The sequence below is a fragment of the Danio rerio genome, chromosome 10 (genome assembly GCF_049306965.1).
Source record: "Danio rerio strain Tuebingen ecotype United States chromosome 10, GRCz12tu, whole genome shotgun sequence".
Taxonomy (NCBI): domain Eukaryota; kingdom Metazoa; phylum Chordata; class Actinopteri; order Cypriniformes; family Danionidae; genus Danio; species Danio rerio.
The window spans coordinates 30,717,167-30,741,583 of NC_133185.1; the positions used below are offsets into that span (position 1 = coordinate 30,717,167).

Below are 24,417 nucleotides of genomic sequence, written 5' to 3' on the forward strand. Positions count from 1 at the left end.
AACTTCTGGTTAATGATGCAAGAATTTACTGGTATTTTGGAATGAATGTGTCTTTTCCGGAAAAATTCATTAACATTCTTGCGTGTATGAACAGCGCTTTTTTGAATCCAACGGTAAAGTCGTTCTAGTAATTTTCTGGATATTCACTGTGTAAAAAGAGCTTATGTGCCATTTGGGTGTCATTTTATGCACAAATGAATGCTTTTGACTAACGTTTTCTACCTCTGATAGCGTTTTCAGCTAGAATTTAGTATTGAAGTAAGCAAATATGCCCTTAGCTATTACCAAAACTCTCTGTTTTGTTGTGCATGATTAAATTATTATGCTGTCTCAGAAGTCTGTCTGAAATTAGTATTATGAGGTGCCTTGAAGCAGAAATGCTGCTTCCAGGGTCACTGGCCAGTAAGTAAGCTGCCTTAGCTTTCTGATACAGCCAGTGTTTCAAACAATGTTCATCTCCAAAGAAATTCAGTTCAAACCAGTGAACCCCAATCAATTAAAGTATGTCATGTCCAGTTATTTTCAGTTGTTGGTTTTAACACTTAATCATTATCATTTTCTGTAGGTCCTTTCACATAAAAAAACTGGACAATTCAAATTGCCCAAGATTTTTTCACAAGATGTGATGTAAAACAAGAATCAGTACTGCCATTTTCAGGAAAGAGAGAGATCAGTGATAAACTTAGATGATAGAGTGTGAATCCTGCAAGTGTTTTATCAGATAGATTTTATTTATTCAGAGTATATACAGGAACCAGAGAGTGAAACTCAATACCTTTAAAACCTTTAAAACCTTTTAAGACTCTTTCCATACATTTTAAGACCTTAAAACCAATTTTTAACCAGAAACACTGGCGAGATTTTAACTTACAGTATAATAACTAAATATAAATGTAAGAAACTTATTCAAAGCTAAAATATTATTCATATACTGAATGAAAATCTAATAAATCTAGCTAATTTAGCATATTGGTGCCTATAAAGCTGCAGAAATAATGATGTTGCCTCGGTTACTGCAGAAAACAAAGCAGCATGATGTCAAATCTAGCAGCATTTCATTGATTTCATAAACTACACAGCATCCTGATATTCGCAGATTTAATTCAGGCAAACTTTAGCATACTACAATACACTGCATAATCAGAAATGACATCAAATGTAATACCTTGCAAAATAGCATTTGACACTTTTTAATAATTTTTAAGGGCCTTAAATAACTGCATTGATTTATCAACTTTTAATACTTTTTAAGACCCCACGGACACCCTGTTATTATTGTTATACTGAAAAAGCCCACACTTCCACCTACAATTGACCATTCCCTTAAAGAAATTAAGAAAACTGTTGAAAAGAATGTTGATGACATCAAACTTACATCAACAGTGCTAATATCAGTTTTTATCTCAGGAAGTAGCAGACCTATTGTTCCAGCTTTTAGAGGGAGTTACGGACGGAGATTTGATCTATGCAGGGTTTGATTGATGGCATCAAACTGTCTGGAAGTGATGACCTTATTACTGTAGCAATTTTCTGATTCAGACACAACAAACCCTGTGGACCCTTAGTAGTACATATGAGATGATTTATGCTTCTTATTATCAAGTTCATGCTGAATGCTAACCAGTTGGTCTCCTGTACAGGATTTACGTGAATGGCCTGGATTTGGTTCATGGAATTTTTTGAGAACAGACACAGGAAACTTGTGCTGCGTCTAATTGTGTCGTCTGACGATAACAGCATGTCAGGTTTTTCCTTTCTGGTGCTACAAAAATATTAGCATTGGCCCAAATGTAAAAGTCACTCTTTCAGAGAGTCGAACAGTTTTGTTGGGGAGTGTGAAAACATTAATCATGTGACTGGAAAAGCTCATTATTAGTCACTTTTAACAATCGCTTTTAGGAAAAAGGCTGATATTTGAGGAAACGGCTACATTTTTTGCTAATTGTGGTATTGGATAAGGCCCTTAAAACCTCAGCTGGTACAAATTTTATCTAAATATAACTGTGCACAGGGCAACGTGGTGGCGCAGTGGGTAGCGATGTCGCCTCACAGAAAGAAGATCACTGTTTTGAGCCTTGGCTGGATCAGTTAGCATTTCTGTGTGAAGTTTGCATGTTCTTTCCGTGTTCACGTGGGTTTCATGCGCTGTAGATGAATTGGGTAAGCTACTGTAAATTGTCCGTAGTGTATGAGTGTGAATGAGAGTGTATGGGTGTTTCCCTGTGAAGGGTTGCAGCTAGAAGGGCATGCAGAAAATTAATGAACGAATAACTGTCTACTTACAGACAGCACTTGAAGGTTGTTTCCCTGTATGGTCTTGAGGAGGTTAGTCACTCCACCCTCCAGACCTCCGTTAATAAAGATGCCGTTGCTGAAGTGATACAGCAGGATTGTTCTGAGAACATTGATGTCACCTGGATAACAAACAGCCACAGTGTGAATGGACAATAGACTAAGCAAAAGTTGATCTAGTCACAGAAATAATGTTGAAAATAATAACGATTAAAAAGATTTACTTTTTAAAAGAGCAAGGTCGTCCTTTGTCAGAGAGCCAAAGGCAGCATCTATAGGAGCAAAGAGTGTGTAGGATCCATCCTGCTTGAGAAGATCTGTCAGTCCAGCACTCTCCATCAGAGATAGGAAGATTCTGGAAAGATTCAGACAGTTGGTGGATTATAATTTTTTTATTTCAATGTTTAAATACAATACTATAATTAGTGTCCAGCTTAAATTAGTACACCCCTCAGATCTCTCTTTTCATTTATTACATTTTCTATAGGATACTATACAATATTATGTTTGTGTATAAACAATAATCAATACCACAGGCAAATCTGGAATTACTCTAACAAAATAACTAAAGATCCTAGAACAAACATTTGTACTCCTTTGTATGTTGGGGAAAATAGTAAGAAAAAATATGAATAAAGAGGATACATGAGGACTAGTATTATTATGAATTACTATTATTAATAAAGAAGATTAATAAATAAATAAAAACTAAAGAATTTAGTTGACATTCAAACTAAATCTCAATATTTTATGATAATAACAATCTTTTACATACAGTTAAAATCAGAATTATTAGCCCCCCTGTATTTTTAGCCCCATGTATTATTAGCCCCCGATTATTTTTTTTCCTCAATTTCTATTTAACGAGGAAAACATTTTTTTCAACACATTTCTAATCATAATAATTTTAAAAATTCATCTCTAATAAAAGATTTATTGGATCTTTGCCATGATGACAGTAAATAATATTAGACTAAATATTTTTAAGACACTTCTATACAGCTTAAAGTGACATTTAAAGGCTTAACTAGGTTAATTAGGTTAACTAGGCAGGTTAGGGTAATTAGGCAAGTTATTGTATAATAATGGTTTGTTCTGTAGACTATCGAAAACAAATATAGCTTAAAGGGGCTAATAATTTTGCCCTTAAAATAGTTTTTAGAAAAAATAAAACTGCTTTTATTATAGCAGAAATAAAACAAATAGGAAATATTATCAGATATACTGTGACAATTTCCTTGCTCTGTTAAACATCATTTGGTAAATATTTAAAAGAGAAAATAAGTTTAAAAGAGGGGCTAATAAATCTGACTTCAACTGTATACTATCATTAGTAAAATTACATGTAGGGTATGTTATTTATTTATGTATTGTTATAATTTTTATTGTAATTTTCTTTAATAAAGACTCCATTAACACCATTAGAAATGGTTAATCAACTAATTAGCCTTATTTAAATAATGTAAAGGTGTCTTTAAATCTGGCTATCACTGCAAGTATATTTCAAACCTGTAGAAAGCATTGAATATTTGTACTTAACAAAAAGTAATACATTTTCTTTTTTAATGAACATTTCATTTGACATTCATATATTGCTTTCTAAAACATTTTTATACTATTACATGATAAAATGACATATTACAAAAACACTGTATAATGCATAAGCTTACAGGTTCACTGCACTGATTAACATCCATAAATTAAAGTCATGAACATTTTGATATTAAGGTTATATGTTACTATTTGCATTCATTTCAAACCATAAATCTTCTACATATATAGAATTGAAATGCAATAACACCTTGTATGCATATTTTGTATATTAAGCTTTCTGTTTTTACTAGCTTTTAATTATTTTTATTAAAGTATTACAATTTTAAGAAAGGAAAATAATTTATACAATTATAAATGTTAAAATTTAATTGAACATTTATTTTTTATTTTTCAAGCAACACATTGTAGAAATTGATTTTATCATGGTTAATTGTAGTTAACTACTGTATAATAACATAGCCTCATTAGAGAACTTTAAGCTTCTTACTTGAAGCGTCCATCTTTCAGGAGCAGCTCATAGATGGTGGTTTCAGGCATCTGGATCAGTGAACTCATGAGATGAAGAGCTCCATTACTGCCCTCTCTACTACCACGAACCATACAGGCGTTCTCAATACACACAGCCTAATACACACACACACACACACACACACACACACACACAAAGAGGAGAATTAAATTATTCTTGTGTTTTGGACACTTTACAGAGTGTTGAGAAATAAAATAGTCAGACCAGGATACATTTCAGATCTACAAACTCACCTGAAGAAAATAAACAAGAGTATAAAACTTAACTGCCAAAGAGTAGAGCCATAAAGTGTTTTTAAAAAGTGGTTGTTTTCACAGTAATTGTTTGCAGGTCCTCTAATGCTCTTTCTATTGGAGGGTTTGTCTCTCACCGTGCGATATATGAAGACTCTAAGCATTTTTCCTCCGAGCGTTTCGAGCAGCTGGCCGTTGTACAGGTCTCTCAGAGAGACCTTGAGTTTCACAATGTGGTTTTCCAGAATAATCTTCAGGAGACGCTGATCCATAGACATGACCTCATCTGTGTGACAGGTGATGAGCAAATACTACAAATTGTTAAGGTGGTTTAAGTAGGAATGTGAGGCCTTCAGAAGTAATAGACTGAAGATGAAACAACATTCTATATCTTTTGTCACTTTATGTTGTTAAAGTGTAATGCTAAAATGTCCATAATGATAAAAAAACACAAATAAAACATAATCCTGGACTACAACCCAAGTCATAAGAGTAAAGTGTTTTTAAATTAAGATTTATACATCATCTGAAAACTTAATATGTATGTTTTCATTTGATGTAAAGATAGGGGAGGACATAATGTTTAAGACACAACTTTTTGAAATCTGAAATCTGAGGATGCAAAAAATCTAATAATTAAGATCATTGCCTTTGAAAACGGACAAATTAAGTTTTTAGCAAGGAATTTTTTTTCCAAAATAGTTTATACTTACATGGAACATGATCTTAATATCCTAATGATTTTTGCCAATAAAAGGAAAATCAATCACTTGACCTTTTTAATATTTGGGCATTTGCAACATAATACAATGCAAGAGATTTTGGGTCCAGGGTCACATATAGGGTATGTACAGAAGCAATCAGAAGAGTTAAAGTAATAAACGCATTGAAGATAAAATGGTAAACTTTATTCTATATATTTCTTTCACTTCTGTTAAGTTGAAGTCTCCTGCTAAAATGTCAAAGACAAAAAAAAAAAAAAAACACAAAAAAGTCTGAAAACCTAATCATTTGTTTTAACATTTAAAAGGTTAGATTTGGCTTGGATTTGTCATCATGGGATTATAGTAAAACAAAATGTCTAAAGGGCATCATCAAAACATAGAGTGATGAAGTCCTACTAGGAAGTTACTTTCATATCTCAATAGAAATGTCCTGTATTTGCTCATAGAGTCACGAGGTCTCACCAGAGAAGGCTCCGTTCAGTGGCGCAAGTACAGTGTATTCAGTCTCAGGCTGCAGGGCGGCAGAAAGACCAAGTTCAGACACCATGTCACTGAAGACACTCTGCGATTTGCCCACAAGCTCCATCACCTGCTTTGCTGTCATTCATAGAGAAAATACACATCAACCTCAGTTTGAGATTTACATGATATAATAGTAACATTAAATTTGCACGAGTAGATGGGAGTTTACATGTTTTGTTGGTGAGCTATTCCTGAAATTTACTTAGGGTAATAGCAAAGGACCACAAATCCAAAATTATAGATGTCATCACCAGCAGGTTGTGCACTGGACTGATATTCTATATTATCATATAGTGAAGGTAAACTCTCTCACTTTTTCTTTAGTTAGGAATGTAAAAAGAAGCAGCAAACCCCTTGGGAATTCGTTTGTGTTACAGTTTTGTGGAATGGCATAAAGCCGATTGACTTCCTTTGTTTCCAAAGTTCAGATCTGCTTCCAGTGTTTAGATCAGCGCAGATCGGTTCATGCGCCTTTGACTTTCATAATTTATATTCTGGCTTTATTGTCGACTTTGTTGTAAATAAACTACAAAAAAAAAAAAAAATATATATATATATTTTCTAAATCTTCCCTTTACCTGCCTCTCAGTCACATTCCACACTGATAGGCCTGTTAGAGAAAGGCCTGTTCTTATTTCATAGTGAAAATCACCATTAATATTCATGACATTGACACAAAAAAAGTCTCATGAAGGTTAAATCAATAAATAGTTTGATTCAAATGTGTAGGCAGGGTGATTTTCAAATTGTTTAGTAAGAAGTTTTCCAATGTTTTTGCAGAAACATATCAGCAAAACTTTTTTATATAACAATTTACGCTATTAACTACTAGCATATTACCTGCCTATCATTAAGACATTAACTTTCATTAACGTTTATTAGTTAACAATTATGGTTAGGGTTAGAATCCAGAATAGGTTTAGGGTTACATGCATGTGCAGTAATTAGGCATGATTAATTGTAACTACTATAGCAAGTATATTAACAATTGTAACAAGGTTTACATACACTGTCATTAGACTTCAGCCATAAGTATATCTACTGTATAAGAAACTGAAAAAAGCTCAGATGTCAGGGTATGTCAAAACATATCAGTTCTCAGTTGCTAAAATAACATTTGAGATGATTGGGCAGTAAGATTTTTCTGTTGATTATACTGTGCTCATGTCTTGGAATTAATATAATTAGTGTTTAACTACTGTAATTTTTTATCATTTGTTTTAAAACTGTTAATGTCTAAACATACAGCAATTAAACTACAATGGTCATGTGTTAGAATGGTCACAACTAGAATATTTTAAGTAATTACTGGATCTGCAAGAACATGAACATACATGGAATTAGGGTAATTACGATAATTCACATTGTGAATAGTGTACATCTTTAGTCCAGTTAGTCAATTACATTATCTGAGATTATTTGTGGCGAATCATGAAATGTGTTTCCATCATACTGTATTTGCATACTTATCATGTCCACCTGAATAAGACCATAACTTTTAATGCACATTTAAACTCTATGCACAACTTGGAGTTACCTTTCAGCTTTATAGTATTTGATCACTCAGACACACGTATAGCCTTACCTGAGTCAGGCATGAGCACCTGGTCGATCAGATGAATGACACCATTGCTAGTGACAATGTCTTTCTTGAGCACCATCTTGATTCCGTTGACAGTAAGGCTCTCACCATCACATCCAATCTCAATATTACTGCCCTCAAGAGTCCCATAGATGGAGCCTGCCATAATGGCCTCAGAGCACTGGACTGAGTTCAGGAGGTGGTACTTCAAAAGAGCTTGCAAAAATAACCAGAACAAGGGAAATTAAGAAAGGTTAAGTGACAAATTGAAGCATAAACATTGCAGTGACCCAAACTGCTAAAACGACTTTATCGTCATTCCCAGGCATTATGCTATAGCCCTCAGGAGACAATTAAAATCACAGAAGCTGCATGTTGTGCAGTGGGACATCCGCCCAGTTCTTCCTGTGCGGGGGAAACTGGTGGAGAATTGAGACTCTTACATCGACTGTGATATCACTTTCCCAGCAGCATATGTTGCCAGTTTCCTGTATCTGTTTAAGCAGTATAGTCAAGTCAATTCTTATTTATTTTTATAGTGCTTTGCTTTTTACAATGAAGATTGTGTCAAAGCAGCTTAACACGGATTACGAAAAGGGAGTAAAAGCCATCATATTTCAAACTATGTAACATTTAAAGAGCCCATATTATGGGTTTTTGAAAATTCCCCTCCATGTAGTGTGTAACACAGCTCTAAGTGAAGTGAAGTATCCAGCTAAGGCTTAAATCTGTTAGTGTACAGTGTTTAAAACGGTTGATTCATCTATAAAAGAGTCGACTCATAGTGCTTCAAACGAGTCGCCTTGATACCGATTCATTAGGTGTTTCGCCATGACGTATGAACGAAACCAAGTTATTCACGTGCACGCGCAAACCCGGGAGATTTCAAACCTGAGGCCCCGCCCTCTGACGCAGAAACCCAGACACACACATATACACACACACACACACACCCACAAACACACGCACACAAACATGCCGGTCGATTGAAGTCACACTGCAGATGGACATTATCGATTCTCTACCCAGAGATGAAACCTCAGCATTATAACCAAGCAGTTGGAAACTACTGGCAACTACATGCTACAAAGAATACTTCATCTGCGTTTGTTAAAGTAAGGATCAGCAAAGAATAACTTACTAATGGACGTCAGGATGAGTTTCTTCCTCCATTTCTCAAATGTAAGTACGTGCGATTAAAGTTGCCTCGTTGACTCTAGCTTGCAAATGTATTTAGTTGTGATTTGTTACTTGTAACCGCGTGTACTGTATCAGGTTAACTGGCTATATTCTCTTATCGCGTGCAAAGTCACGTTAATAACGCGACGCGTGCTGTTTGTTTACGGAGCTCCGTGGTAGAGGTCTGTCCCCACGGCAGATTTCTGCGGCGCGGGAATAAATTTCCGAATCAATCGCGGGAGCGGTCGGTAACAGGTTTAATTTGGGACGGGAGCGGGCTGTCTAGCAAAATCGTGGTTATTGCTATGCGAATGAGACAGAGCTTTGCCTGCCTGTGTGTCTGCTTGGCGCTTGTGTGTATGTGTTAGTGCGCGCGTATGAGAGAGAGAGAGAGAGAGAGAGAGAGAGAGAGAGAGAGAGAGAGAGAGAGCTCTGTCTGGCTGTCTCTGTACTGTTTAGCTGGGTGATTTTCGGTTATATTCTCCCCCGCTCTTTAGCGGGATCGGGCGCGGCGGGCAGAAAACGGGGCGGCACCGGGACAAGAAATTCTAAATATAAGCGGGAGCGGTCGGGTTCAGGCTAAAACCTGGCGGGTGCGGGCGGAAGCGGGAGCGTTGCCGTCCAGAGGTGTGTGTGTGTTTGTGTGTGTGTGGCAGCTAAAATCCACGCCTACACTATGGAGCGCGTATGAACTGTGATTACTTTTTATATTGCTGATTAGCTATTGGGCATTTCATTCTCTGACTGAAGGCAGTCGACCAATCGTGACAGACTGTCATCGGTCCAATCAGCGCAGATTAGCTTCGCGCTAAGGAGGGGTTTGGGAACAAATGAATCACTGGACGATTCATACAGGAGTCGCTGGGATAATTAGGTAAAAATAAATGCAGATTATAAGACCATGAAAGTGTTTTTTGACCTTGCATGCATATTAAACTGTTGTTGGAGACCCTTACAACCAAGATATGACCCTATTTCATGTATAATATGGGCTCTTTAAATTCAGGTAGGTAGGAGAGTAGTGTAGAATGCTGGTGCAGTTCTAGTAAATTTAAAAGGCTTTAGTTCAGTGTAGTATAAATGTTACTGTCGAAGTTCAGTTTATGTTTAGTCCACTTTTGGGTTTTTTGGGATTGGTTGCTTTGTTAATCGATTGCTGCTGTCTGGCTGTACGTCTAGCTTAGCTTGTCTTGCTCTGCCTGAAATTCAAATTTAAATTTTTAGTCATCAAAAAGCCCTTAAATCAAAACTTAGTTAATAGCTCCTTTAATAATAAAATACCACTATATGCACATCATGTTAGCAGTAAGGGAATGATTTAAATGCTTTGACAAACCAAAATCTAAACTATTAATTTATTCATTCATTTTCCTTTAGCTTAGTCCCATATTTATCAGAGGTCGCCACAGTGGAATGAACCGCCATCTGTTCCAGCAAATGTTTTACACAGCGGATAGCCTTTCAGCCGCAACCCAGAACTGGGAAACACCCATACAGGCCTATTTATACTCATACACTACGGCCAATTTTGTTTACTCAATTCCCTTATAGCACATGTCTTTGGACTGTGGGGGAAACCGGAGCAAACCCACAGGGGAGAACATGTAAACTCTACACAGACATGAAGCAGTGACCTTCTTGCTGTGAGGCGACAGTGCTAACCACTGAGCCACCATGCCGCCCCAAATCCAAATCAAAACCATGTTTCTAAGACATTATTAAAAACAGCCTTCTCTGACTCTACAGTTTACAACATGGGCCACTGGGTCAATGCACAAATGGTACCCTTGAGATTGGCCTCAGCACACTTCCAGAAGATGACTAACTTAGTCCCATTGTCTGGTCAGAACATTATGCTGAGCTCTCTCCCACAACACTTGCTTGACTATATTCGCACATTTGTTTTTGGTTCCAAATCACAATGCATTTGCTTTATAACCTTGGCATCTGATTACCCCTGTTAGGCAACAACTAACCAGAGAATGAACGGATGCACTTTTGCATTTTTGTACTTTGTTTCATTCCAAAAGTGCCAAAACAACAAGTATATGCATCTGTTATTTACAGACTTAAAGCAAGTGTTCAAAAAACATTAGCAGAATTTAGAAATACATTTTCTTTACAGTAAACACAAAACAAATACAGTTTGATCAATCAATAGTAGCTTACTGCCACGAATGAATTCACAACAGAAGCAAACTACTGGTTTTTTACATGATCTGTATCAGTTCGCAGGTGCATGCTGGAAACAGGGTTTTAAACTGCATATTAAATTTGGACATTCAGGAAAACTTAAACTAGGAATTCTGAATCTGAAAAAGTCACTGAAGTCAAAAATCTTATAAGTCTAAAATGATAAAAGACAAAAAAAAAAAAAAAAGTCAATTTATTGGTATTGAAAAGTGTCAACCCTGAAGACAACTTTTTGAAACTGCTTGAACTGCTTATTTAACTACTTAATAAATTGCCAAAGGTTTTGAAATGTTATTTGGGACATTCAAAATGGCATATTGTTTGATTAAGCACTTATTATGACAGAGCAATTTATATATTCTCGTTTTTCATAATTGTAATATGTAATGTAATGTAATATGTAATGCATAATGTGGCCATTATCACCAGAACCAGATACGTCACTTTACTGCCATTTACAGATCCTCTCCCATGGCACTGACGTATAGTAATTCTTATGCGTGTTTCAGAGATAGTATGACACATGGTTACCTTTTGATACTCACAAAAAACATTTTAAAAAATTAACAAAATCTTTAGGCTTGTGCATATTTGAGCTTATATTTCCAAATATGAGCTGGAACAGTGTTACTTTTTTTAGAGAATATAGTGAATTTGGACTCTTTTCACATCCTTTTTGCCCACTTTATTATAGAAATATGCTATGTCAGATGCTAAACTTAAGTCAAAATGTTTGTGATCTTGTGGGCATTATCGATACAGTACATGCAAGCTTAGCCCACAAAACTGAAGGACCTCATATAGTGCACAACTTGGAAAAGGCCAAAGATGCTTTAAGAGCCAGAAATGATGTAATCCTAAGATTAAACTGAACATCTGTGTGGTCTCTTCATGCTAGACTAAAATGTGCCATACTAAAATATAAATTTAAGCAGAAAAATACACAAGAAAATCAGTTTTATGTGCCTTTGCCTTCTAATCCAAAGTCCTGATGCCCGATCTGCTCTACTGAATTGAATTTTTTTCTAATGACATTCACACAAGTGGGTTACTAAGATAAATAGCTGCATGTTTACATGAAAGCTAGACTTTGCTTTGAATAAACCTCTCTATGTATATAACGATTTTCCTATAATGCTAATCTCAGTCATCTAAAAGGTCACACAGATTAGATTAGATTAGTAGACCCTCTTCTTAGTCAATATTGGCTTCCTTTTGTCTGGGTCATGGGGAAAACAGACATACTTTTTGTCTGTTACAACACCCACATTTGTCTGACCACAAGATACCTAATCTTATTCCCCAGAATCAGAAGTACTGTTCAACATCTAAGCATTTCCCATCAGGAACTCTTAGAGGGTTTAACCAAACTTGATTTTGGATCCTCACGTGGCTGCAGCCAGATCTGGTGTTTGCCAACTGTCTGAGAATGTGCCACGGCTAGGATCGGAAAGCATTTGTGGAGTTTACTTAAATTTGCTGGGCTCTCGATTCTGTTGAGATGATGTTTTTTTCATCCTCTGCACGTACAAATACAGTACACTGGAGTTTGGATTTTTTTTTAAATACGCTGACAAAGGCTGAACAAAAATACACTGTGAAACATTACATCTAAAATAACTGTTTCTATTTGAACAATGAAACAAAATCTTTTGTAATACACATATTTTGTTTCATTAAAAAAAGAATGCATTCTTGCTGAATATAAAGCTTTTTGCATTAAAAAAGTATCTTAATGTAATGTAGTAATCTGATTAATGTAGTCTGATTGTTCATGCTGACTAAATGTTTTTCTGACAAAAATCCAACACTGAAAATAAAGTTGAAAAAATAATTTTTACAGTGTATAATAAGGCGTTAAAACTGACTTTGGGTGAATTGCTAATAAACTTTTAAGAAACATGTAAACAGTACCAGATTAGATTTTTTTTTTTACTTCCAGTAACAACAGAGTCTTTTTTAGGCTCGAATAGAAAGGTTCTATAACCATATTTCAGGTGTATACTGTTCATGTAATCTTAAAGGCATTTTATAGACTCTTTGTTAAAAAAAATGTAACACTTTAGTTTAGAAAACAATTCAGATTATTAACAAACCATTAAAGGTGCTGTAGGTGAATGTCTTAAGAAACATTTGTTGTCGTGCTGGTTGAAAGTCTCATCACATTCCAATAGTGATGATTAAAGTAGATGATCTAAATGTATTTATATGTATTTTTATATTCTGGGTAAGACATAAGACTAAAAAATGTTTAGCCAATAAGTAGTCCAAACAGTCTGTCAACAAATATAATTTTGAACAATCCGCACATCTGTAATGCAGATTCGCCATTTGCGCATGCCATGCGCCGCACATTCATGTGCACACGAGTCATAGTGGTAAAAACAAATGCTGATCAAAACTTTTTTAAAATCTGAATAAATATTGGAGTTTCTTTTGCATGCTGAATGAAGGATGACACCATAGCTGAAGTATTCCTTTTAGACAGGTAATGTTCAGCTTTAAAAGTATTTTATGCAAAGCGGATGTAGATTGTGTGTTATGAATGGATAACATGCATGAAAGTGTAGTTCAGCCACTAAAATCTTCTGGTAAAAGACGGATGTGACTATTTTCAGTTTCATAAGGGACCTTTTACAGCATCAATAATGTAGATTTTTATTTAGTTTAGTAACAAAACATTAGCAAATAGCGCTACTCCGCCTAGCCTGCTTTACAGAGGTGAAGTTGCTTTTATATTCATATCACATTGGTTCATTTTTGAACATCGACAACCTGTGATGCGCTCCCTATATTGTTGACCTTGCTATGAAATTTCATGTTTGTATGGCTTAGTAATCAGTGTAATTCCGCCAGCCAATCGCTAAAATACAGTAGTCGCTTTAGGACAAAATGCTTGAGAGAGTGAGACCAGCTATCCTTGCATGCATGAAATATTGCACATTATGACAAGTTTTTCTTGCTACACACCTGAAAAAGTGCTTGATATAATACAGTTTTTCATTCAGCATTGTAGAATTATAAAGTTACTATAAAGTTAACACTAAAAAAAAGTTTTCTAACTGGCAAATAACACAAACTAGTAGGTTGTCTGTGGTCATCTTTAAGGTGCATGTGTTAGTGTTTCAGAAGCCGTGGCTTTGGACAGCAGTGGAGGGACTGTGTTTCAAAGATATTATGCTAACCGGTTAGCATTGTGGCAGATCACCGACTGCACCATTAACTTATAATACTAGCATAAAAACCAGGGAACAAGTCAATAGCATAAATTGTCACCTAAACTGACATGTTGCCAATAAAATCAGTGCTTTTGTATTGTATAAAACATTTTTCACCTCCAGTAAATTAATAATCAAGAAGCTTTGAAGATATTTTTTTTACTATTTTGACTAAGATTATATATGTAAAAAAAATTGAAAAGATGGGAATAAAGAACCTTAAAATGTAACACAAAGAACCATTTCAGACAAAAACAGTTCTTCAATATGGTTCTAAATAGATCTGCAGGAATATGAAGCATCTTTGTTCAGAGTGTAGCTTTGACCAAAGTCCCTCAACAGGAATCCCATACTTGATACTTTCTCAATGATGATTTTGGTCTAACAGAATGTAGGTACAGTATTTAGATTTACCTTGAATCACAGTTTGGTCACTCATTAATCTTTCCAGGGCATCGGCGTTAATCTTGTCAAAGGCTTCGTTGGTTGGAGCAAACAGTGTGTAGTGTCCAGGCTCACCAAGCTGGTCTTGGAGATCTGCACTCACTACAACTCCCTATCAAACACAGTACAATTTAATGTTTTTTTTTTTTTTGTGTGTGTAGAAAATGCTCAAAGTAAACGCATATTATATATATGGATCATCTTTGCTGGGCTCCTATCAAAAGACCATCAACTCTCCAGAGAGCTATGCTCACATTCATTTAGAAAATAAGGATTATGATAACACGTACACTTAGTGAAGACAGATCATCATTGGTTTCAATCACATCCTTAATTGTTTGGCTTACGACGCTGATGACCCGGTCAATGACATGCACAACTCCATTAGTGGCCACCTGATTGCCGTGAATGATCCTGGCACAGTTCACAGTGACAACCTGCAAACCATTGAAGCAGAGGAAGGGTTGCTTACTTGCATTATATAAAGTTTTTCATCAAAATATCTTTATTTCTTCAGTGGAACACAAATGAAGATATCAAGGTTTGTAACAACAGGAGCGAGAATAATATGTTTACTTGAAGTCCTGTCCAAAATCCTAAATTAAAAATGATACATTTGTTGGTTTGTACAGTCATTTTGCAACACATGATCATTGGAAATGTCTACATTTATGTGAAAATGCTAAATCTTACTTTGACATCCAATTGAATACAGTTTCTAGGTAAAATGAATGCTACAGGGCAGTACGACAACAACAACGTCTGTTCCATATAATTAGGAATATTTAAAGAGACATATTATCGACAGTTCTTTGAACTTCAGGCGACGTGGTGGCTCAGTGGTTAGCACTGTCACTTCAAAGCAAGAAGGTCACTTGTTTGAGCCCCGGTTAGGTTAGTTAGCATTTCTTGTGTGGAGTTTGCATGTTCTCCTCATGTTCATGTGGGTTTTATCCGTGTGCTCCGGTTTCCCCAAATAAAACACCACAAATAAAAACCACAAAACAACCTAACGATTGGTAGGATTAGTAAACAAACATGTTTGCCTCACCTACTTTATCTATCTCTATATGTACAACTTTTGTGGTGTGGTCAGTTTGCTCAGTAACTAACTTATATTGTTAGCTTAGAACTCGCGAAAAGCTTATAAATGTTTAAAGGAGTAACATCATACATGCACACAATAACATGCTGGAGTTTTAATAGGACTAAATGATGGCAGATTTAACTCTCTAAATGATGGCTGGGTCTTTTATTACATTACGTTGTAGTTATTAACTTATTCAAAAATAATACAAGTAGCAATGTTCTAATTTAAGCTGAACTAAACTAAAATAATGCATTTAGACTAAAAAGTTAAAGTCAAATTAAGTTAAACTGATAAAAATCACTAAAATTAGATTACATTCATAAAAAAAGAAAAGCTGAAAATACACACACACACACACACACACACACACACACACACACACACACACACACACACACACACACACACACACACACACACACACACACACACACACACACACACACACACACACAAAAGATAAAATATCATTTCTAAAACCGAAACCTAAATAAAGGGAAAATTGAAAATCTAAAAATGAATATATTCAAAATATTTATAAATATGACATAAATAACTGCAATACAATGGCATGATTTCATTCACACACAGTGAATCAGAAGGAAAGAGAAACATACTCCATTGGAGTAGTGATTGATATGGAGGCCTTGTTTGTTAAACATGGACTCCAGGGTCATATCATTCTTCAAGTCCTTGGTGAGAAACCGTTTGCTGACCATGTGATAGTGAAGTGCATTGTAAAGCTCAGTGTTTCCAAGGCTGATCACAGCAGCCTTCGATGCCTGCAAATATAAAGACATTGATCAATCGTGAGAGCTTTGCACTGGGAAAAAATCTGAAAAGCATGACTACATGTTCCTGAATTTATTTCTTTTGAATAAGTTCCACTGAGAGCTCTAACATGCTTATTAGTAACACACACATTGGATCAGCGATTTAAACAGCATGCAAATACTGCGGCTTGAAAGAAGTGACTCACAGGATCTAACTCTTCCCAGGCATCGTCACTGGGCGCAAATATTGTATAAGATCCTTCTCCCGCAATTTCTTCCCTCAGTTTGGATTGATCCGCATATTGCTGAGTGGTTTTGGCTTTTACCAGATCCAAGGTGCCATAAACGCTGTCAATGGGGGCCACTGGGTGAAAGAGCAAAGTTTACAGAGTTCACATTAGCACAAAGACTCTCATGTAGGTTTCCAGCAAATAGACAGAGTAACAATACAACACATAATCCAAAGTCAGGCTCCATTCAGAAGATGTGAACCTTCAAGACTAGCTGTGGCACATTAACCTCATGTTTAACTATACAGCCAGCTGGATTCAGGTCTTGTTTATAGAACAAAATCTAAGGTTCTCCTCTGCTGAACTCCAAGTCAATGAATAACCTGACATTTAATCCAAGCATGACCTTAAAATGAAGTCGAATGTGCAGTAATTGTTGGCATATACCAATATAAATAACCATATATATTAACATTCAGCATTGAATTTTAAAGTATTTGTACAACAGACACCTCATGATATGCAGTTATTGAGCAGTGGATGATAAGCCAAGCAAAATATTACAATCTACTAACAACCACTCTGGCAATCATAATATAAAATATTATCTAGTATCGGTATTCCTGATATGAATGAATTCAGACCTGCAGGGCACCCACGTTTCCCTTCTAACTTCATGTAACCTGGGCAGCACTCATATAAGACAATCCTGCAGAGAATAAAGACAGAATATAGATTAAAATAGAAGCATTTAGTACATCAAACTAAAATCACACCCTGCCAATTGGTGTATGATTTAAATGTTTTTATTTTTTGAAATAAATGAAAGTAACTGAAATTTTGTACTAATTCAGTTCAGAAAACTGACGTGCTTAATTATTTAAGGATGTTGTGTTGATATTTAAATGTGTACAGATGCGTCTTCTGCATATAAAACATTTGTTCTACCATCTGGACTTTTATCTCAGTTTGTTTTGAACTTTTCCACATTCTTTTTTTAAAGCCGAGTGGAGCAAAAACTGATGGACTCAATGCATATATTAGGACACACATTTATCTAATCAAGAAAAAAATAATAATAAATTTTAAACGTTTTTCACATTTACAGATTGAAACATTCAAAAACGCATAATGTATGCAAAGTACACTGTTTATACAGGTTCCACATATTTCAAATGAATGTGAATTTCTGTTGATTTTCAGTAAGTGAACAATTCTAAAAAATAAATAATAAAATAAATAAATAAATAATAAGAAGCAAATGCCCTGTTTACACCTGGTATACAAATGTATTTTGGATAATTGGTTCAGAAGTAGAAAAAAGAAACACATTCTCATCTCTTTTGTTCACTTTCATGAGAGGAGGGTTTATGGCCTATTGTACACTATTGACAATTTCCTGTAGAATCTACAGTAATTTGATGGCAGCAGTTCGCCAGTAACTTACTGTAAATCTATTATAATATACAGGAAAGTTTCACAATGCAACTTTAAAATACAATAACATACAGCATAACTCTCCTACAGTAAAAAAAGAGTTCATGTTATGGCTGTGCGATTTGGCCTAAAATAAAAATCTTGATTGATTGAACATTTTAACTCGATTGGAATTAATGAAGGATTATTTTTTATATTTATTTATTTATTTATTTTATGTTTTTGCCCTCATAGTTCACTGATAAGTTTTTTTAATTACAAGTGAGAGATTTCTCAATGAAAGGTGCATTACTTGATTTTAAAATAATTGAAGGAAACAATCTCACAATCAAATATCTATGATTATTTATTGAACATCAACGTTGAACATCTGAAATTAAAACACACACTGCCTTAAACCAGTTACTTTTTTCTTATAAAAAAAGTGAAAATAAATAATTTTTTGGCACTTTTGGAAACAAAATGTATTATCTCCAGTGTTTTCCATATTAAAAGTAGAAAATAAGCAGTATCTCTTCTAAATAAAATAACTTTTATATGCATTCATTCATTCATTTTCTTTTTGGCTTAGTCCCTTTTAGACATGGGCTAGTATAAGATTCTGATGGTATGATAGCCATGGATAAAAATATCATGGTTTTATGGTCTCACGGTATTGTGTTTATTGTATTAAAATATATTCTTTTTAAATGTCTGGGTAAAAAAAATAATAATAAATCCTCTTTGAAAACAATATATTTAATTTTTTTTAAAGATTTTATAATCTTTTGGAACAGTAAACATGCCAGGCAAAGTAATACAAATTAATCATTAACTTCTGCTGTCTTCATTATTTAAAAAAACACAGATTTCTTTACTATTAAAATGGCATATTTGGATATTTTTTTCTGCTGTCTACAGTTGTCCCCCAAAAAAAGCAAAAAAATGTAAATAAAAAATCGTACACATACCTTAAGAACGATATTACAGAAAGTTTTGGCGGTTTTAAAACCTTGCCTTTTTCAAACCGCGGTACACCTTGAAAATGGTTATCGTTCCATGACTAGTCCCTTTATTAATCAGGTGTCGCCACAGTGGAATTAACTTATCCAGCATATGTTTTACGCAGCGGATGCCCTTCCAGCTGCAACCCATCACTGGGAAACATTCATACCCACTCATTCACACACATACACTATGGACAATTTAACTTACCGAATTCACCTATGCCATATGTCTTTGGACTTGTGGGGGAAACCGGAGCACCAGGAAGAAACCCCTGCGAACACGGGGAGTACATGCAAACTCCACACAGAAATGCAAACTGACCCAGCCGAGGCTCAAACCAGTGACATCTTGAATCGTCAGTGATTAATTATTGTAATGTAAATAATAATTTTATCGTAATAGAAAATTTGCCATCTCAAGGCATCTGATGTAGCTTCCAATTATCGTGCTAGTGCAAACGTCATCGGGCTCAGTGCAAACGTGCCACGTGTAGTTGATTTCTTGAGAGGTGTGCAGGTATGCGAACACACGATGGCTGTGCCGAACCATACCGTGTGTTTGACGCAGAAGTATAAATCAGCCTTAACAGAGTGGGGTCACATGACTCTACACACGGTAGGGAAAGTAATTGAAAATATTGACCTGAATAATTAGATTATAGTTTCTGAATGTCGATTCCCATTACTTTCCAATTAATCGCCCAGTTCATGTTAGGGTTAAATAATGTATAGTTTACAAAAATCGTTAACAGCATATGTGTAACCATTTTATGATCTTTCAATAATATAGCAATACAAGCTAATGTGATTTACAAATGAACCTGAAAAGAGACAACAGAAAACAGAGAACAGCAGTTTTTTGTTTCTGCTCTAATAGCAGGAAAACTACAACAAACAATGTTGGTTTTTGTTTGAATCCTTGCTGCAAAACAACATTGTTAAAAACTACTGTACACAATGAAAGCAAACCAGTCAATGTGTTTCTGACTACCTCTAGAAATTGACAATATGAAAACATTTCAGAACATCTGTTTAGCATCACCTGCAGTAGTGTTTGAAATGACAAAAACACCTTAATTTCAGATGTAAACAGGGACAAAAATACACTTTCAGCTCACATTGACCCACAAAAGAAATCATACTACAGCAATTTCCTGCATATCTGTTCAGAAAATGATGTTCCATGACAGAAAAACAATCCCTCGGGTTACACAGCATTACCTCATGTGCAAAATCCTGAGATATGTGACAACATAAGAGGGCAACGACCCAAATGTGAGCCAGCCCTGACAGAGAAAGCACACCGTCTGAAGCGTGTGAGGTCACTTGCCTCTGGGCTCTGTTTTGACAGCATGAAGATTGATGCTTATTTTTCAACACTAACTTCAAACTGGTATCTCTACAGTATATCTGGCATGCATTTGGGGGGGCTGTGAAGTGTTCCAGCGGTTTATTGAACACATGATGAGAGTACAGGTGGATATGTGCTCTCAAAGGAAACTTTTATTGCTCAGGTGGTCTCAGTTATGTGTCATGCAAGTATGAACCAGATATTAGATGTTTCTCATAGAATGAAACCTGGAGCACATACTGTACAGTACAAAGGTTTTACAATCTCCAAGCACAACTACAGTATGTGATATGCTTAGAAAATCTTCATCAACATATCATTATTTTCCTAGTTTAGACAGGTGTATGTGATAGACTACATAAAGAAAAGGTTTTTTTTTTCAAATACAAATTGAGTTCTTAAACATACTTAAACATACATTTGACTGCAATTTCTATGTAAAATTAACACTATGGGGTGTTAATTCTACATATTTCTTACTCATAATTCTACGGATTTCATCCTTTTCACACTAATGATACTTATAAAGAAATATTATAAACAAATGAAGGATTATTTTCCTGTAGTTGTTTTCACAGCACCAAATAAATACCACAAAACAACTTAACAATGTCTATGATTTGTAACCGAATAGGTTTTTCTCAAGTTCGGACAACTTTTCTGCCGTGGTTAATTTGATTGATAGCTCACTTTGTACAATGTCGTAAATGTGATACAGAATGCTCAGATTCAAGTCCATTAAAACATGAAAAAAATTTACAATCATGGTAAATATATGTGGTTTCAGTCTACTTTTCTCACATGTTTGCTTATGAAATTGATATTGGTTTGGTTTGGGGGGGGGGTGGGGGGGGATTAGATCAGTGGTTCACTGGGTGATCTTTACGACAAGCCCTGCCTTCTTATGGACTTGTATCTGACAATGTATCTGAAACATACAACAAAACGTATCCTAAGTAACATATTTCAAATATACATAACATGTAGAGTGCCCCTAGTGGATTTGTCATTTGAAACGTGCAACAGATCAAACTCAAAGCAACGGATTTTAAGTTTTCGCAATATGAACTCAAGAGATCTCTTATAAAACATTTGGAGCATTTTCCTCATGTAAATAAATCAATTAGTTGATTCATTTAATCTGAATGTCATTTCACATGAAATTTGGAAAGTGAAAATCTGTGAGCGAAGTTTATTTCAATAGGCTTCAATGCAACCTAGAGCTCAAAAGGCTTAGATTTAGCTTATGCTTAAGTTATTAATGTGAATTTGCCTGCAGTGTATTATACGTTTACACTATACTGTCAATTAACAATGGACCTTTTAAAAAAATCAGCCTGTTATAGATGTACTGACCATTTGTTGAGGCTGTGGATTAAATAACTCTGTAAATAAAGTTCAGTTTTAGACTCATAAATTGACTTCATAAGACCTCAGTATATCGTCCGGAGTCACACATAATAATTTTGTTTGTATGTACAGTATATGTTCTGAAGCTGTTGAGTTGCATTAATCACAAGTGTTGGGCAATAACGCATTATTAGTATAATGTTACTGTAACGGCATTACTTTTGACAGTAACTATTACTGTAATGCATTACTTTTTAAATATACAGTAGTAACTATGTTATCGTAACAATATGATGCGCTTGTTCGTTACTTACTACTAAGTTAATCTTGGCTGCAGTCTACCCACATCTTCCTGTTTACATCGACAACGCATTCTGGCATTGCTAAGTGCCAACCAATCACCACATAGAAGACATGTTGTCCAGACTGAACAAAAGTCAAGCGAAAGCAGAGACCGAATGCACGCAAGGTACACCAAGTGTGCAGGTATGCGCGAGGCTGACTAAGTGTGCTCGCGAGAGAGACTGAGAGACCATTAACGTTCCTATTATTAATTACTAACACTACCATGTTTGTTGTTTCAATAATAAATAAGCATGCATTTGTTGTCTGTATAAAAAAATGGATTAGTTTATTAGACACAGTGACACATTCTCTGATGCAGAGAGGATTATCCATGCCTTCATCACATCACGTCTTGATTTTTGTAATTCACTTTTTGGTGGTTTACCTGCAAGTTCTCTCAAAAGACCACAATATATAGAAAATTCCGCTGCATGGGTTCTAACACACACATCATCACGCCACCATATTACTCCTGTGCTACAACAATTACACTGGCACGGATTGATTTTAAAACCTTGACTTTAACTTTCAAAGCAGTGCATGGGTTAGCACCCAGTTACATCTGCGACCTGGTGACCCTCGCCACTCCAGCCTGCAGTCTTCGTTCTGCATCGGGACTTACATTGCATCAGCCAAGGTGTAATCTCAAGACCATGGGTGGGAGGGCTTTTTTCACACAGTGCGCCTAAGCTTTGGAATGAACTCCCCTTCAGCATTAGGAATGCTGCCTCTCTTGACTGTTTTAAGAAACTTTTTAAAACTTCTTAAGACTTCTTATAACTTTTTATTTCTATCTTATGGTTCATGTTTTTTTTATTGTTTTATTGCATCTTTTATTGTTGTGCTGTTTTGCTTGCATTGTGTTTTAGTGCTTTGCCTGTAGCGCTTTGAGTATAAGAAAAGCGCATTACAAATAAAATGTATTATTATTATTATTATTATTATTACATTTCTTTTATATTTTCGAACACGTTATTTAAATGTAAATGTTGTACTGCTCAGAAAATGCAGTGATTTAATTTTGATTGTTTTACATAGTTTTAAAGCTGTATAAAACAGCAGATTTTGCACGGAATATACACAGCTTCCTTTCCATAAGTTGTTGACATACCACATTTAATTTGTGGTTATTGCTAAAAGATTTTAGTTTTGAGCAGCTGTTAAGTTTGTTTAAAATGCATCAAATTTATGGTTGTCTGTAATTTTCACCAAATTGATTCTGAATGATAATTCAAATGACTTTAATTTATTTATTTCATAAAGGTTTTGTGTTTGTTGTATATTGTTGCAAGTGTTTATACTCAAGCTGTGAAGCTGTGATGTTTACGGGTTAAATACAAACTTATATAATGCTGAATATATTATTTAGCTGGTTTATCACCTTGTGAGATATTTTAATTTTTGTGCTGCTGGTCTGACTTAACTAAGTGTTTAAAATTCACTTTTTGTTTAGGTTTGTTTTGTGTTTTAGTTGTGAGAATGCAGATTAATTAAAACTGTGAAGCTGATCAACAGTGTATTCTCCAAGCGGCACAAAAGTAACGTTATAAGGGCATTAATGGGAGCATTAAAAATGTTATTTGGAAAAGTAACTCAAAAAGTACATTTACCTGAAATGCATTACTTTTTGGTGTATAAAGTAACTGAGTTACTTTTTGAATGAAGTAACTAACTGTAACTAGTTGCTACTTTTCAGCAACTAGCACAGCACTGCTTTTTACTGAAGGCCACGATTTCAGTGAAAAATCTTCTTCATTGTGCTACTCAAGATAAAGTCACATCTTGGATGGCCTGCATGGGTGAGCAAATTAAGAGCAAATTTAAAATGTTTGATGTACCATCCCTTCAACAGAAACAACAGTGATATTAAAGCAAACATCAAAATACTTTAAAAAAAATCAATGTGGGAAAAAGCTAGTAAAGAAAACAAAACCTCTTTCTCAGGCTAAATATCCTTTAAATTTGTTTAAAAGTTTTTTTTATTGCATTTATATTTAAATGAGCTCAAAGTCTTTTACGATATTTATAAAGAGCAAACACAGTAATCTGAATGTTGGACACTAGCCTAAAAGCTGTCTTGTTTTAAAGGGAAAAAAGGCTTTCTAACAGCTGTCTGTAGATGCCATGTAAATAATTCTCCCATTACTAATCTGTGGTTTTGAGAATTATCATGCCATGCAGCCCTGCTGTTTGTCAGATAGCGATATGGTTGGACAAACGCACCTGACACTGCACAGAATAAACTGCTCTGCTTTTTTTTTTAAACATCATGATAGTATTTATATGTACAGACATCGCAGCTGTGGTGAAGTTCATCCCCTGACACTAAACAATGTTCCCAGTGTTAGTGAAGGAAGGAAAGAGGAAGCCAGCGGGACCCCTGA

General features: G+C 35.1%; 1 protein-coding gene across 10 annotated transcripts in view; it reads right to left on the bottom strand.

Annotated features, from left to right (window-relative positions):
- The window catches only part of postna (periostin, osteoblast specific factor a), a 56,264-nt gene that overhangs the window by 16,854 nt on the left and 14,993 nt on the right, over positions 1–24,417 (bottom strand). For all 10 annotated transcript variants that reach the window (XM_073914774.1, XM_002663548.7, XM_073914771.1 and 7 more), the window contains 11 exons: positions 17,209–17,273; positions 16,541–16,698; positions 16,179–16,343; positions 14,762–14,908; positions 14,442–14,583; positions 7,441–7,653; positions 5,796–5,930; positions 4,746–4,894; positions 4,334–4,470; positions 2,517–2,647; positions 2,284–2,414 (listed from right to left, as the gene is read on the bottom strand). In XM_073914774.1, coding sequence (XP_073770875.1) covers positions 2,284–2,414; positions 2,517–2,647; positions 4,334–4,470; positions 4,746–4,894; positions 5,796–5,930; positions 7,441–7,653; positions 14,442–14,583; positions 14,762–14,908; positions 16,179–16,343; positions 16,541–16,698; positions 17,209–17,273 — 1,573 coding nt within the window. The remainder of the gene's footprint in view (positions 1–2,283; positions 2,415–2,516; positions 2,648–4,333; positions 4,471–4,745; positions 4,895–5,795; positions 5,931–7,440; positions 7,654–14,441; positions 14,584–14,761; positions 14,909–16,178; positions 16,344–16,540; positions 16,699–17,208; positions 17,274–24,417) is intronic.